Genomic DNA, 12,646 nt, shown 5'->3' with positions numbered 1-12,646 from the left:
CCTACACACTCTTTATATCATCTTACATCCAAATGCCCTTTTCTCTTTCTCTCCAACCTATTCTCTCTCTGTCATTGTTATATTTGAAGAGATCGGTTATCAACAAATTGTGCATTTGCTTTTGAATGTTACACCATCTTGAGTGTTTTTTTGCATACATGAAGTTGTCTAACAGGTGCTGAAATCCATTTTTTTGCTGACTTTAAAGCTCGTGTACAGATCAGTTGCTGCCAAATGTGAAGTGGCTATTAATCATGATATTGATAGCATGATGTTCTTCAACTGTCTGGTTTAGTTACAGATCCTTTGTAACTAAATAATAAAGTATACATTTATAACCAGGGGAAAGGAGAGAGCAACAGAGAAGAGTAGGAAAGAAATTAATGCACAGATAATTAGCAGCAGCTTAGTCATGGAAATATTTGAGATGACGGAGAAATGGGAGGAAAGAACCAGCATGTGAATATCTTCAGCTACAATAGCTTCAGCCCTGCCGATAGCTACAGTTTTGGCATTGGCCATACCCGGTTAAGTGTTATAAGTTGGAGACAGGCCATTACCCTCAAGCTGGTTTCTGCTGCCTGTGATTATGTGTTAACATCTCTGAAAGAGGGAGGGAAATATGTAATTGAGAATTCCTTTGGGTTATGTGGTTGTAATGTTTACCTTCAACAGTCAAATGGTTTAATTATGTTGAAATTGCACTGCAACTGAAGATGAGAGCAGATAGCTTTGATGAAATGGCATGTTCCCAATGGGCTCACTGTTGTACCATGAAGTACCTTGCGCGGTAAAAATGAACTAATGATAGCACAGAAAGTTTCTCTTGCTCAGTTCAGGCTAAGAAACTTTTTATTATATGTTAACTATAATTAGTGTATTGAGTATTATATGTCAGATACTCTTGGACTGAAAAATTAAGAATTAAAAGTCTCATTCCTTGGGGTTTTAATTAAGCCCAAGATCACTCAAGAAAATAAGAGTAGGAATAGGCCAACAGGCCCACCATGCCTGCCCACCATTCAATATGATCTTGGCTGATCTACACTGGCCTCAACTCCTTTGTGTACCCATATAACTACTTCTAATTGTCATTGTCTATCTTCTGCAACCCTCTTTGGGAGGGATTCACTATCCTCTGTGAAAAGAAGTATTTGTACACCTTTTTAAATATCCATCGCTTATCATGTGCTTGTGTCCTCTCTTTTGGGATTCTTCTACTCATGAAAATGTCTCAACATTTACCCTGTCAAATCTCCTCACGATTTTATATATCTCAATGTCTCAATATGGTTATTCTCACATTTTAAACTCCAAAATATATAGATCCAAATATTTTGACAGTCTTTATAGAATAATCCTCTCATCTCAGGAATTAGTTTAGTGGGTCTCCTTTAGACTGCCTCCGATGATACCTTTTTAGATAAGTGGACCAAAACTGGATGTGGTTTTCTGCTTATGGCCTCATCAGCAGCCAGTGTAACTGTAAAAACCTTCCTAATTTTAAACTCCACCCACTATTCAATAAATGTTAACATATTGTTTATATACTGAACTACCTGTTGAACCTGCCTGCTAACTGTTCATGTACAAAAAAAAGCCTAGAATCTTCTATATGTTACTTATTCACAGTCTTTGTCTAGATTATAATCCACTTTTTGCTCCAATCTGTCTCCTCCTCCAGGTTTTTAATATAAAAATTAAAGAATTGATCCCTGGGTACTCCACGAGTTACATCCAATTTGAAACATCAGTTAATTCCAACTCTCTGCTACTTGTTTATTGGTCCATTTTTCAGTCCATGTTAACATATTTCTTCAAACACCATGAGTTCTTAATGTTTATATCAACCTCTTATGTGGCATCTTGTCAAATGCCTTCTTGAACTCTAAATACACTGCATCTAAAGATTCTCCTTTATGGACTTCTTCCAGTTATATCCTCATTGAATTAACAAATTCATCAGATGCTTTATCTTTTGTTAAATCATGTTGATCTGATTTGATTATATTCCATTCCGTAAATGATTATTTCCTTTTTGACTCCTGACCCAGTGATTTCTTAAGATGAAAACAAAATTTATGGTCTTTTTTCACTTCCCTTTAATACAGTTTTTTCCTTCTCCTTATTTTTCATTTTGATTTGGCTTTCAATTCTAATGTCTACTTTCTGATCACTTCACAACACATCAACTGGATTTATTTAGATATGCAGTTAGTTTCTCTGTTCACACAGATCTTGCAGACTCTGTAGAGGGTGCTACAGCATTCCCACAGCTCACAGCAAACTAAGGCAAGCTGTTGTAACCCTGACTAAAGGGTGGGTGTTAGATGATGCAAGGCTATGCAGATGGAATTGCACGTTAAAACAGGCCATTTGATTTAGATCATTTACCTTTTCTGGAAACCCTATACATTGTTTATAACTTGAATATTCATTGTTTATAATGAATATGACTTTAAAATATATAAATATATTTATTTATAGAGAGAAATAAGCAATAAGAAATTTGATTTTGGAATACTTGAAGTGGTTAAAATTCACATGCAATTACTCTACCAATTCTATTAATTTTAAAGGAACCTTTTTTTCCCCAGTAGGTGTTATGTTGATAGGTGTCATAATAACTACTGCTCAATTGCTCAGAAGCTGTTGAAATTTTCAGTGTTACTATGATGTAATATTTATCAGAGCATAGTGGATTCTTGCCATGTCTGTAAACTTGCCAACTAAGGAACATTGTTGGACTTTAAAAACACAAGTGTAAATTTTACCAAATAGGTTGCCACAATAGAAAAATACACTCACCACTCCAGGGTGACTGGAGAAGGGCATTAAATCTAGACATATCACTAATGACTGTAAACCATGGCAAGATAATTTAATTTCCCTTTTGCATGTACTTGTATGCAAGCTTTCATAAGTCAGGTAAACTCTTTTTCACAAGAATTATTGCAGAACATATTTCGAATGTAATCTCATGGAATTTTAAAATTGTTAAATAGGGTCTGGCTTTCTTATTAACCCTGATATCTTTACATCTGGAATTTATGGCTTTAGGCCCTTTTTAGAACTCCAAAGCATAATTTAAGGTGTTAGTTCAATACTTTTAGATGATATGTTAACTGAGGCTTGATAGTCTTTCGAGATGAATAAAAAGATTTGGGTAAAATGTAGTCAACTTTTTCATTTCCTGTCAACATCTCCTTAACATATTTTATAAAACTCTGATTATGTATCTTCTTTTATATAAATTGTCAAATTTAGCAGAAGTAATGGGATGTAATAAATGAATTAAATGCAGTATTTTTATACCTAAATGCTTACATTAATCTGTAGGTAATATACACATTTTAATACAATTTAAACTTTACTATTTTTTCCTTCCATGAAGCTTCTATATCAGTCAAAAACACTCATTTTAAGCGGGTATCACAAAGAAAAGTGCATCCTCAACATACTTCTATATGTTTTTGATAAACCTGAGATCAAGTTGAGTATAGTAGCATGATATAAACCCCTGATATCACCTTCATCTACATACTGCTGACATTACTCACAGTAGGATGTAAAGACCTGAGCATAATATACTAAGTACTGCTTTACTATGATATGTGCAAACACTGCAGTCAATTAACCGTGAAGTAGTTATCACTAGTTATCTGTTCAATGCCATTGTTAAAAAGTTACTGTCAGAGTTTCCCCACTCCACTGCATTTGGCTCTTTGCTTCACAACTGACATGCATTGAATATTGTTTGTATTTGTACGGTTAGATATGAAATAACTCGACTTCAGGATGGTTATTACAGGTTCGAGTACATTTTATGTGGTGTGATTGCATGTTGATATCTGCCAATCAACTCATCTGTCACTGAATTTTAACTATAATCTGTGTAATTTAGATGATTAAGTTTTTAAATTGTACTTTGTAGATTTTTAAAAACGTATTATTTGAAATGGTAATTTTTTTGTTTCTTTTCCAATTCTGCGTTCTCAATTCAGTTTCGTTTTATTTATATTTTCTCTTCCTGATTTGACATTTTCACCTGCTTTAATTCACCCATCTTCGCAGCACTTCTGCTGTTTGCATCCCATATTTACTTGATTAAGGAGGTGCATACCTTGTTGGTTACTTTGTTCAGCTTTCCTCACTTCACTGTTAGCAGTTGCAATTATGACAATTGAATGAGCAAATGCTGCAGGGCAAACTAACTAATGGCCGATGGTATAAGGTGTTCAGCTAGAGACAGTGGCAGAATTGAGCCCTGGTGTTTGACACTGTAATACTGTTACATCAACTGCAACTCTACAATGCTGCCCCAGTGTTCTGTCAGCTACAACTCAGTGATGTGTGCAATGTCATACCTGCCAATTTCTAACTGTATTACAAGATCATCTACATTATTTATATACTGTATGCATTCAAATACAACACCTTCAGTCTTCTTTTAACTACCCTTTTTTCAGTTTTGTCTCCATGTTGTTTAATGAGACATACGGGACATTAGGGACATTAACTAATGGGGGATTTGAAGACCACACAATTAATATTGTACGTTTTCACAAATAAAACAGCCGAGGTCATTTATGTTTGAAAAACAGTAACGATTCATTTATTAAACACCAAAAACTGAACACAGTGCATGGTAAAAGTCCTTTATGTAATTACCTCATCACAACAGACTAGCCTCTTAAAGTGAACCCAACCTAATGTCAGTGGTGGTGAATTCTATACGTTTCCACCAACTACATTACCCTACAATATCACTAATTTCACCTGCCATTTATTTGAATGTTCATTAAGGCTTACCAGGCATGAACTACCTTTCCAAATCCAGTTCTGTATTTGCTTTTACTGAACTAGAGAGTGCCTGCCCGTCACCTTCCCTCCATTATTTTTTCTCTGTGTTGACCCTACTTTCCTCTACTGGTCCTGAGGGATTAAGTGAGCTGGATGAATTACTTCTGCACATCTCCTGCAAAGTGAAGTCAAAATATATTAAATCTCTCTGCTCCTCCAAGATCTTTATTTGTTTCCTTTATTCCTCCTCTGGAAAAGCATTTCTTCATATTTCTCTCCTTCTAATTTACGTTTACATTTTTCTATCCAGCCTCCTAGATCTGTTAATATTCTGCACAGGTACGTACAGTCATTGTCATATGACTTTTTTTTGCCAGATTTTGATAGGCCTTCTCCATAACAATGTCCAGATTATTCATATTCATGAAGCAACAATCCTACCACAACAATTTCTCGGCCTGAAATGTCAACTGTACTCTTTTCCATAGATGCTGCCTGACCTGCTGAGTTCCTTCAGCATTTTGTGTGTGTTGCCTGGATTTTCAGCATCTGCAGATTTTCTCTTGTTTGTGACAAAAATTTCTCTGTTGCATTTGAAAATTAGAGTATTATTCCATCCTTCTAGTAACTTATTAGAAATTATCTGCTTTAAAGTGAACAGTGCTAGGATTTTATTGAATTAATGATAGCTACTTTCTATAAATAAATCATTTTTTATAGAACTCTATTTTCTTCTCCTACAGACACAAATTTTGTACTTGGGAATGCCCAGATCGTGGACTGGCCTATTGTGTACAGTAATGATGGATTCTGCAAACTATCTGGATATCATCGAGCAGAAGTTATGCAGAAGAGTAGCACTTGCAGGTATTTAAAGATGTGATGGCATTTTCTTTTTTTTCTCAAAGTAACATGTACTCTACTGCATCATACTAATTTGTATGAAAACAAATTATTTTCTAGAACAAATTTTACATTAATATTCACTTGCAATTTACATACAGTTGTTTGTTTGAATGTACATAGCAATATGTTTTGCTTGGGGATTCAACATCGAAGCCTGTGGTTGAGCTTCATTCAGAGCAACTAACACCTGCCGTATTGTAATCGAAGCTGTAGGTTCGAGAACAGAGCATATGTTTTGTTGCATGTTTTGGTCTGGTAGGCTTAATCTCTTCAGAAATGCATACAGTCATCTGTATTATTTGAACAATTGCTTCCTTTCCCTCAGTCAGCCCTCTCACGCCCTCTGTACTTCCCTATCTTTCTCTCTTCCTCTGTAACCCCTATCACCTCTCTGTTTCACAACACAAGAAAATCTGCAGATGCTGGAAATCCAGAGCAACACACACAAGATGCTGGAGGAACTCAGCAGGCCAGGCAGCATCTATGGAAAAGAGTAAACCGTCTACATTTTGGGCAGAGACCCTTTGTCAGCTCTCTGTTACTCCACATTATCTTCCCCTTCCATTACTCCTTCTCCACAACCCTTATATCTTTTACTTTATCTATCATGCCCACTCTCCCTCATCTTTTGCTCTCTTCTTCCTTTTCACACTTCATTTCTCTCTTTCTTTCTCTTCTTCCTTCCCCTACCCATCTCATTCTCTCCCTCCTCCCTCCCCCACCACCTCATTCACTCCCTCTCCCTCTCTCTTGTCCTTTCTCTCTCCACTCCCAGATTAGTGTTTCGTATTTTCCAGCTGCTGAAACCCCGTGGAGCAAGATTTAGTCCGAGACACACTTTTTCATTCTAATTTCTATTATGTAAGATAGGATGTACTTGCCTTAGAGGGAACACAGGGAAAATTACATGACCATTTTCAGGGCTGGCAGATTTGCCATAAGAGGAGAAATTGAGTAGACTGGGAACGTGTTCTTTGGCTTTCAGAAGAATGAGATCTTAGCTGCATGCAGAGAGGATGTTACCTCAGACTGAGGAGTCTAGGACCAGGTGGCACAGTTTCAAAATAAAGAATAGGCCATTTAATACTGAGATGAGTGGAAATTTCTTTACCAAGAAGACTGTGAATCTTTGGAATTTTCTACCTGGAGGGTTGTGGAGGCTCAGTAGCAATGTTTCAGTATTTAAAATATTGATTTTTTATATATTAAAGGAATCAGGGAGAAGATCAACCACAGGATTTCTCTTTCTTTTTCTTATATTCTTACATTCTTATGTGTGTACCATCAATAAAACCTACTTCAGCTAATCCTTGGACTGCATCTTTTAAATGTATGATTACTACCAACAATAGGGCAAAGGAAAGCAAGTGTATAGAAATGTAATCACCTATGGATTCACTTCCGAACATCATAGAATATTGACATTGATGCTAAATGAATTTCCTCTATTTTTAATGTCCTCAAGCCTCATACCTAACAGTGCCATGGAAGTAGCTTAACCACGATTGTAATGCTGAAAAAAATGTAGCAGCCCATCAAAAGAATCAGAGATAACCTCTAAATGATGTATTTTCTGGACGAACCATGCCAACATATATAAACAAGTCTCCACATTTCACACCTTATCTTTCTTATCTTTTATTGCTTGTTATCTCTGTGCCCCCCTGGTCACAACTGACACTAAACCAAATACTGTCATGAGTCATAATTAAAAATGTCAACTAGTCATTCCCTCCAGTGCCTTGTGCATGCCCTTGCTTTGAGGGACGTGGTTTGCAAATTGTACCCATTGCTCTCCTATTGACAGCAATACAACTGATGGAAGGTTGGTAACTACCTGTGGAGAAGGTCACTGATGGACTTCTTGACATCCTGTGGGAAAGGTCCTCTTTCCTCCTTTTCCCAAAGTCAAACAAGTCCTCGGAGATTTATGTCTGAAAATTGGAGTGCCCATTCAGACATAGCTACCAGCAAGCTACTAAAACTTCTGAAAGAACTTCTGTCACTCATTGCAGCTACACAGTAATTTCTCTTTAAGAGATGGAAAAACCTGAGAGGTAACCTGTATTAACTACTTTCGACTGACAGTGGTCAGTCACAAAGTTAGGTCTTGCTATGGTGCATCAAAGTGAGCAATGATGCAGTTAATAGTGGCTGATCACAGAACTGTAAGGGAGGTTACTCTTCAGAATTTAGATGGACATTATGTAAATTGGACTGGCCAGTTGTGCTATATGATTCTAACACGTTTTCCAGTGCTGTCCAAATTTACTTTCACGCAGTGCATGGTGTAATCACATCTTTTGAAAATTAAAAAAGGTATGGGGTGGCTTTGTAATTACTGGAATAGAGCTTTCATTTCTAAAGTGACTTTGATGTACAAGGAATATCCTGTGAGTCTTCCAAGAGGTATGTCAGCTTCAAAAGAATGGTCTTCTGATTAAACATTCAAGACTTATGAAAGAAAAATCAAAAGTAATTGATGTGGGAACTTAACTCTAATTTAAGAGTTGCTTTATAAAAGGACTGTGTGTGCTTGACTTTTTCATTAAAGAAATTGCACACAGAAAGATTCTTTGGAGCATAGTTCCAATTAGAAGTCTGAGTAGCAAATTTACAAAAAGAAAGAATGATGGAATAATGTTCATGATTTTTGATTCTGCTTTTTGTTCCTGGAGATGGTCAGTCCAATTCGGTATCAGCAGTTCACCACTTAATTTTTTAGGCAAGAGGCCAAACCACATTTGTCAGGAGATTTTTGAAATCTGATGTCATCAGTGTTGAACTTGTCTGTGCTCTTACCCACCATATCTAAGGTTATGTTCAGTAGTCTTTGAAAGGTTGCTGTGATGTGTGGGAACTTTGCACACTTTTGCAATGGATTACGTATTGCCTGCGTAGGAGCCACCAAAGCATCCCAGGGAGATCAGTATTCTTGGTGGAGCACTGCTGTTAAACAACTGTTATTCTGTGGGGTTCAGTGTTATGTAGCCTGGTGTTTTTAACAAGAGCAAAATTAAAAAAAAGCAAGGAACTCAGAATTGAAGTGAAAGATGGAAATGTTAAATTTGAAATTGTATAGAATGTTATGCTTTATATTTGCTCTTTTGAAGCTGTGTATACCAATAATCAAATTTAATGTGGTGGTGTTCACCAAGTTACCAATATTTACCACCATTCTAATTAAATTTCAATTTTAATTTATGTTCATAGCTTCATGTTTGGGGAATTAACAGACAAAGAAACAACTGAAAAAGTACAACAAACATTTGAAAACTATGAGATCAACTCGTTTGAAATCCTCATGTATAAAAAGAACAGTAAGTAAAATAATTTAATTCAGAACCTATTTTAAATGTCATCAAAAATTCATAATATAGATTTAATTTTGACAGAAATTTAGATAATATAAGTGAACACAATTAAGAAATGGATATTTCATTTGGTTCATGCTAAATAATTACTTTTCATTCAGGTGTACTTTGCAAGAATATCATGCTTTTTAGTATTCTTACAAATATATGGCATATTTTTATCTTGATTAAACACATATATCAAATGTGTTACACAAGATGTCACAATTTCTGAGCAGAACATTAATCAATCATAATTTTTAACAGCATTGTGTCATGTTTGCAGGAAATGCGTTCAGTTTTTAAAAAGTAAATTGATGCTGTGAAACTAATTTAATATAAAAAGTTCTGAAGCTGACAACACCAAAAATAGAAAAATTATCTTTCCATCTGATTTCTTCACCAAGAAGTGTTTTGATCCATTTATATAATTTATGTTTCCTTTTCATGCATTTGCTTTTTATTAAACTTGTTTTTTGTTCAAAAACAAAAAAGACTGTATGTCACTCTTTCAAGCTGAGTTTAGAATTCATATTTAATGAAACTGGTTAATGTAGATTGAAATTCAGAAGTCTCTATATGGATCTATTGCAGTACCTTAAAGGAGCACGGTGAGGAATGTGCTGAGAATGCATAAAGCAGTATGCTCAAAATAGCTCATGATGGAAATTAAATCTGTATATCCCAATGTTAATGCACAGGTAGTTAATGCTTTCACCAGTGTATTTAAAACACAAACACAAAATATCTCTTACAGTATGATTACACTTTATTTAGCAGCCCATTCTTTTTACTTTAATGAATTCTATATTCTCTTTGATGTATTAGATGTATATTCTCTTATTAACGGTTATGTGCACATTCAGTACGTGCACAGCATGTAGCACAAAGGAAAAGGTACATTTGACATCTTAACTGTTCATTTTGATAGGGACCCCAGTTTGGTTCTTTATGAAGATAGCTCCTATCCGGAATGAACAAGACAAAGTGGTATTATTTCTTTGCACCTTCAGTGATATCACAGCTTTCAAACAACCAATTGAAGATGATTCATCCAAAGGTAAATGTTCTAACCTTTTTGACATTTGAGTTATAAATTGTACTCCCTTGGAGGTAATTAAAATTCAACCAGATAAAAATATTAAAGAGCTTAGAAATGATCTTCAATCACAGTACGACAAGGTGCTCCTGAATTTGAAATAAAAAAAGGAAATGCTTGAATACCTCAACGGGTCAGGGAGTATCTGTAGAAAGAGAAACAGTCAGTGTTTCAGGTCTATGGTGCTTTATCAAAGTTGGAAAGCAAAAAATGCAAGTTGGTTTTCAATAGAATGGTGGGGGGAGCTAATGGGTAGAACTAAGGGAATGACTGTAATAGAATATGTCAAAATGGCGCCAATTTAAGTTAGCAGCATAAGTGTTTTGGTCTATGTAATGAGTTACCTGCCAAGCATGTTAGATTTGAGTGAGTAGGACAAAATCTGAGCCAATAGTCTCATCACATTAGCATGACAAAGAGCAAGAAGCTAATGCTTGAAGAACATTATTGGGAGGGATATCAGGGTAAAAGAGCTTAATGCTGGAAAATAGATCATGGGAAAGATGCAGAGAAGTTAAATTGTTGAATTGAAGAAAGTCACGATTATTTATCTCTGGGAAAGACTCAAAAAAACCTTGGGTGCATTTTAGAAAGGAATGCTTACTGATCAGAGGAGTGAGGTTGTGATCACCGAAGATGATGAGAAAAAATTACAAGGAAACAGTTAATGGTTCAGACATGAATGGACTCTTTACGTTAAGAACAGAAGAACATAAGAAATAGGAGCAGGAGTCGGCCATCTGGTCCGTCAAGCCTGCTCCGCCATCCAGTAAGATCATGGCTGATCTGGCCATGGACTCATCTCCACCTACCTGCCTTTTCCCCATAACCCTTAATTCCCCTTAATTAACCCTTAATTAAGTTCTGCTTTTGCACACGATTGTGTTGTTTGTTAATTGCATAAGCACTAAATAAAATCTCGTGAAGAATTCATATTGATAAGAAAGTTGACATTACTGAATGAGTCTAGGTGAGAATGTGGATAGGCACGTAAGAAGCAATTTGATTGAGCTTATTCAATTTGGTTGAGTTTAGGATAAAATTCTATTTCATAGAGCATAAAAAATTTATTGATCAAAATAATTTTAGAGTGTCTGATGTTTGACTACTCTGCAGAATTTTTTATTCATTTATTTAAAAAATCTCGTGGACGTTGCTGATATCGTTCACAGAACTTTAAAAGAAACTTCTGCATTTGAAATCTGGGAAAATCAGCAGGTAACAATAGAATAATTTTTCCAATCAATCAGTTATAGTTTTGGATTGTAAAATGCTTGACTCATGTTACCAATCATCCTGTGCTGGCTCCATGGACACATAAACTCAGCTATTTCATGACTGCATTTCTACAGCCATCCTACAGATTCAGAATCAGGTTTAATATCACCAGCTTACAGTATATCATGAAATTTGTTAACTCCACAGCAGCAGTACAATGAAATACATGATAAATAAATATAGAGAATAAAACTGAGTTACATATATATGTCTATTCAATAGTTAAGTTAAAATAAGTCATGCAAAATGGCAGAAACAAAAAAGTAGTGAGGTAGTGTTCATGGGTTCATTGTCCATTTAGAAATCGGATGGCAGAGGAGAAGAAGCTTTTCAAGAATCACTGTGTATCTGTTTTCAGGCTTCTGTACCTCCTTCCTGATGGTAACAGTGTGAAGAAGGCATGTCTTGGGTGGTGGGGATCCTTAATGGTGGACACTGTCTTCCGAAGGCACCGCTCCTTATCAGTGTTGAGGCTGGTATCCATGATGGAGCAGACTAATTTCACAATTTTCTGCAACTTATTTCGATCCTGCGCCGTAAACCCCACCCCCAATACCACATGGTGATGCAGCCAGTCAGAATGCTCTCCACCACCAGAGTGTGCTACAAAATCAGCCAGGCCTCTGGGCAAGGCCTCATCCTCTGCGGTACCCTGATGGCCTTCAGCAGTGTATGAAACACCCCAAAGCAGTTAAAATTGATATCAATATTTAATTAAAAATAAAACTAATGAAATAATTATATATTACAAACTGTTACAAATTATTTACATTTATAAATGTAAAATGAAATATAGAAAGATAATGAAGAAACTTAGCTGATCACACGATTTGCATGCAGGCTAGTCACCTATCCAAACAAATAGAGCCACACAAAATGTGACCACATTGGTGAATGTAAAGATGAGGAACCAATTACTAGATGTATCTGACCTCTTTGCTCAGTAAGTTTTAGAGTGCTGGTGGACCCACCATTGAGCAAGAGATTGAATGTAGACATCTACATTTCTGCATTGCATTGTGCCAGTGCAGAAGCCAAAGAGTGCTGATGCACACATTGTGATGGACTTGTCTCTATTCATTATCTGCTGCAGGTGCTAGTGCAATCTGGCCCAGCAATTTAACTTGACAAGTAGGATCAGAAAGGCACTTATATTTCTTCCTTTCATGGATAATAGAAGTGGTTGACTCCGTTATGATAAATGGAC

General features: G+C 35.9%; 1 protein-coding gene across 2 annotated transcripts in view; it reads left to right on the top strand.

Annotated features, from left to right (window-relative positions):
- The window catches only part of kcnh1a (potassium voltage-gated channel, subfamily H (eag-related), member 1a), a 263,321-nt gene that overhangs the window by 21,800 nt on the left and 228,875 nt on the right, over positions 1 to 12,646 (top strand). For both annotated transcript variants that reach the window (XR_012099590.1, XM_073050741.1), the window contains exons 2-4: positions 5,547 to 5,670; positions 8,923 to 9,029; positions 9,994 to 10,122. Coding sequence is in view for 1 of the 2 variants with exons in the window: in XM_073050741.1 (XP_072906842.1) it covers positions 5,547 to 5,670; positions 8,923 to 9,029; positions 9,994 to 10,122 (360 nt within the window). In the remaining variant the exon portion in view is untranslated. The remainder of the gene's footprint in view (positions 1 to 5,546; positions 5,671 to 8,922; positions 9,030 to 9,993; positions 10,123 to 12,646) is intronic.

Source organism: Hemitrygon akajei, chromosome 7 (assembly GCF_048418815.1).
Source record: "Hemitrygon akajei chromosome 7, sHemAka1.3, whole genome shotgun sequence".
Lineage (NCBI taxonomy): Eukaryota > Metazoa > Chordata > Chondrichthyes > Myliobatiformes > Dasyatidae > Hemitrygon > Hemitrygon akajei.
The sequence above is the reverse complement of the archived record's forward strand: the minus strand, read 5'-3'. Positions and strand labels throughout refer to the sequence as shown.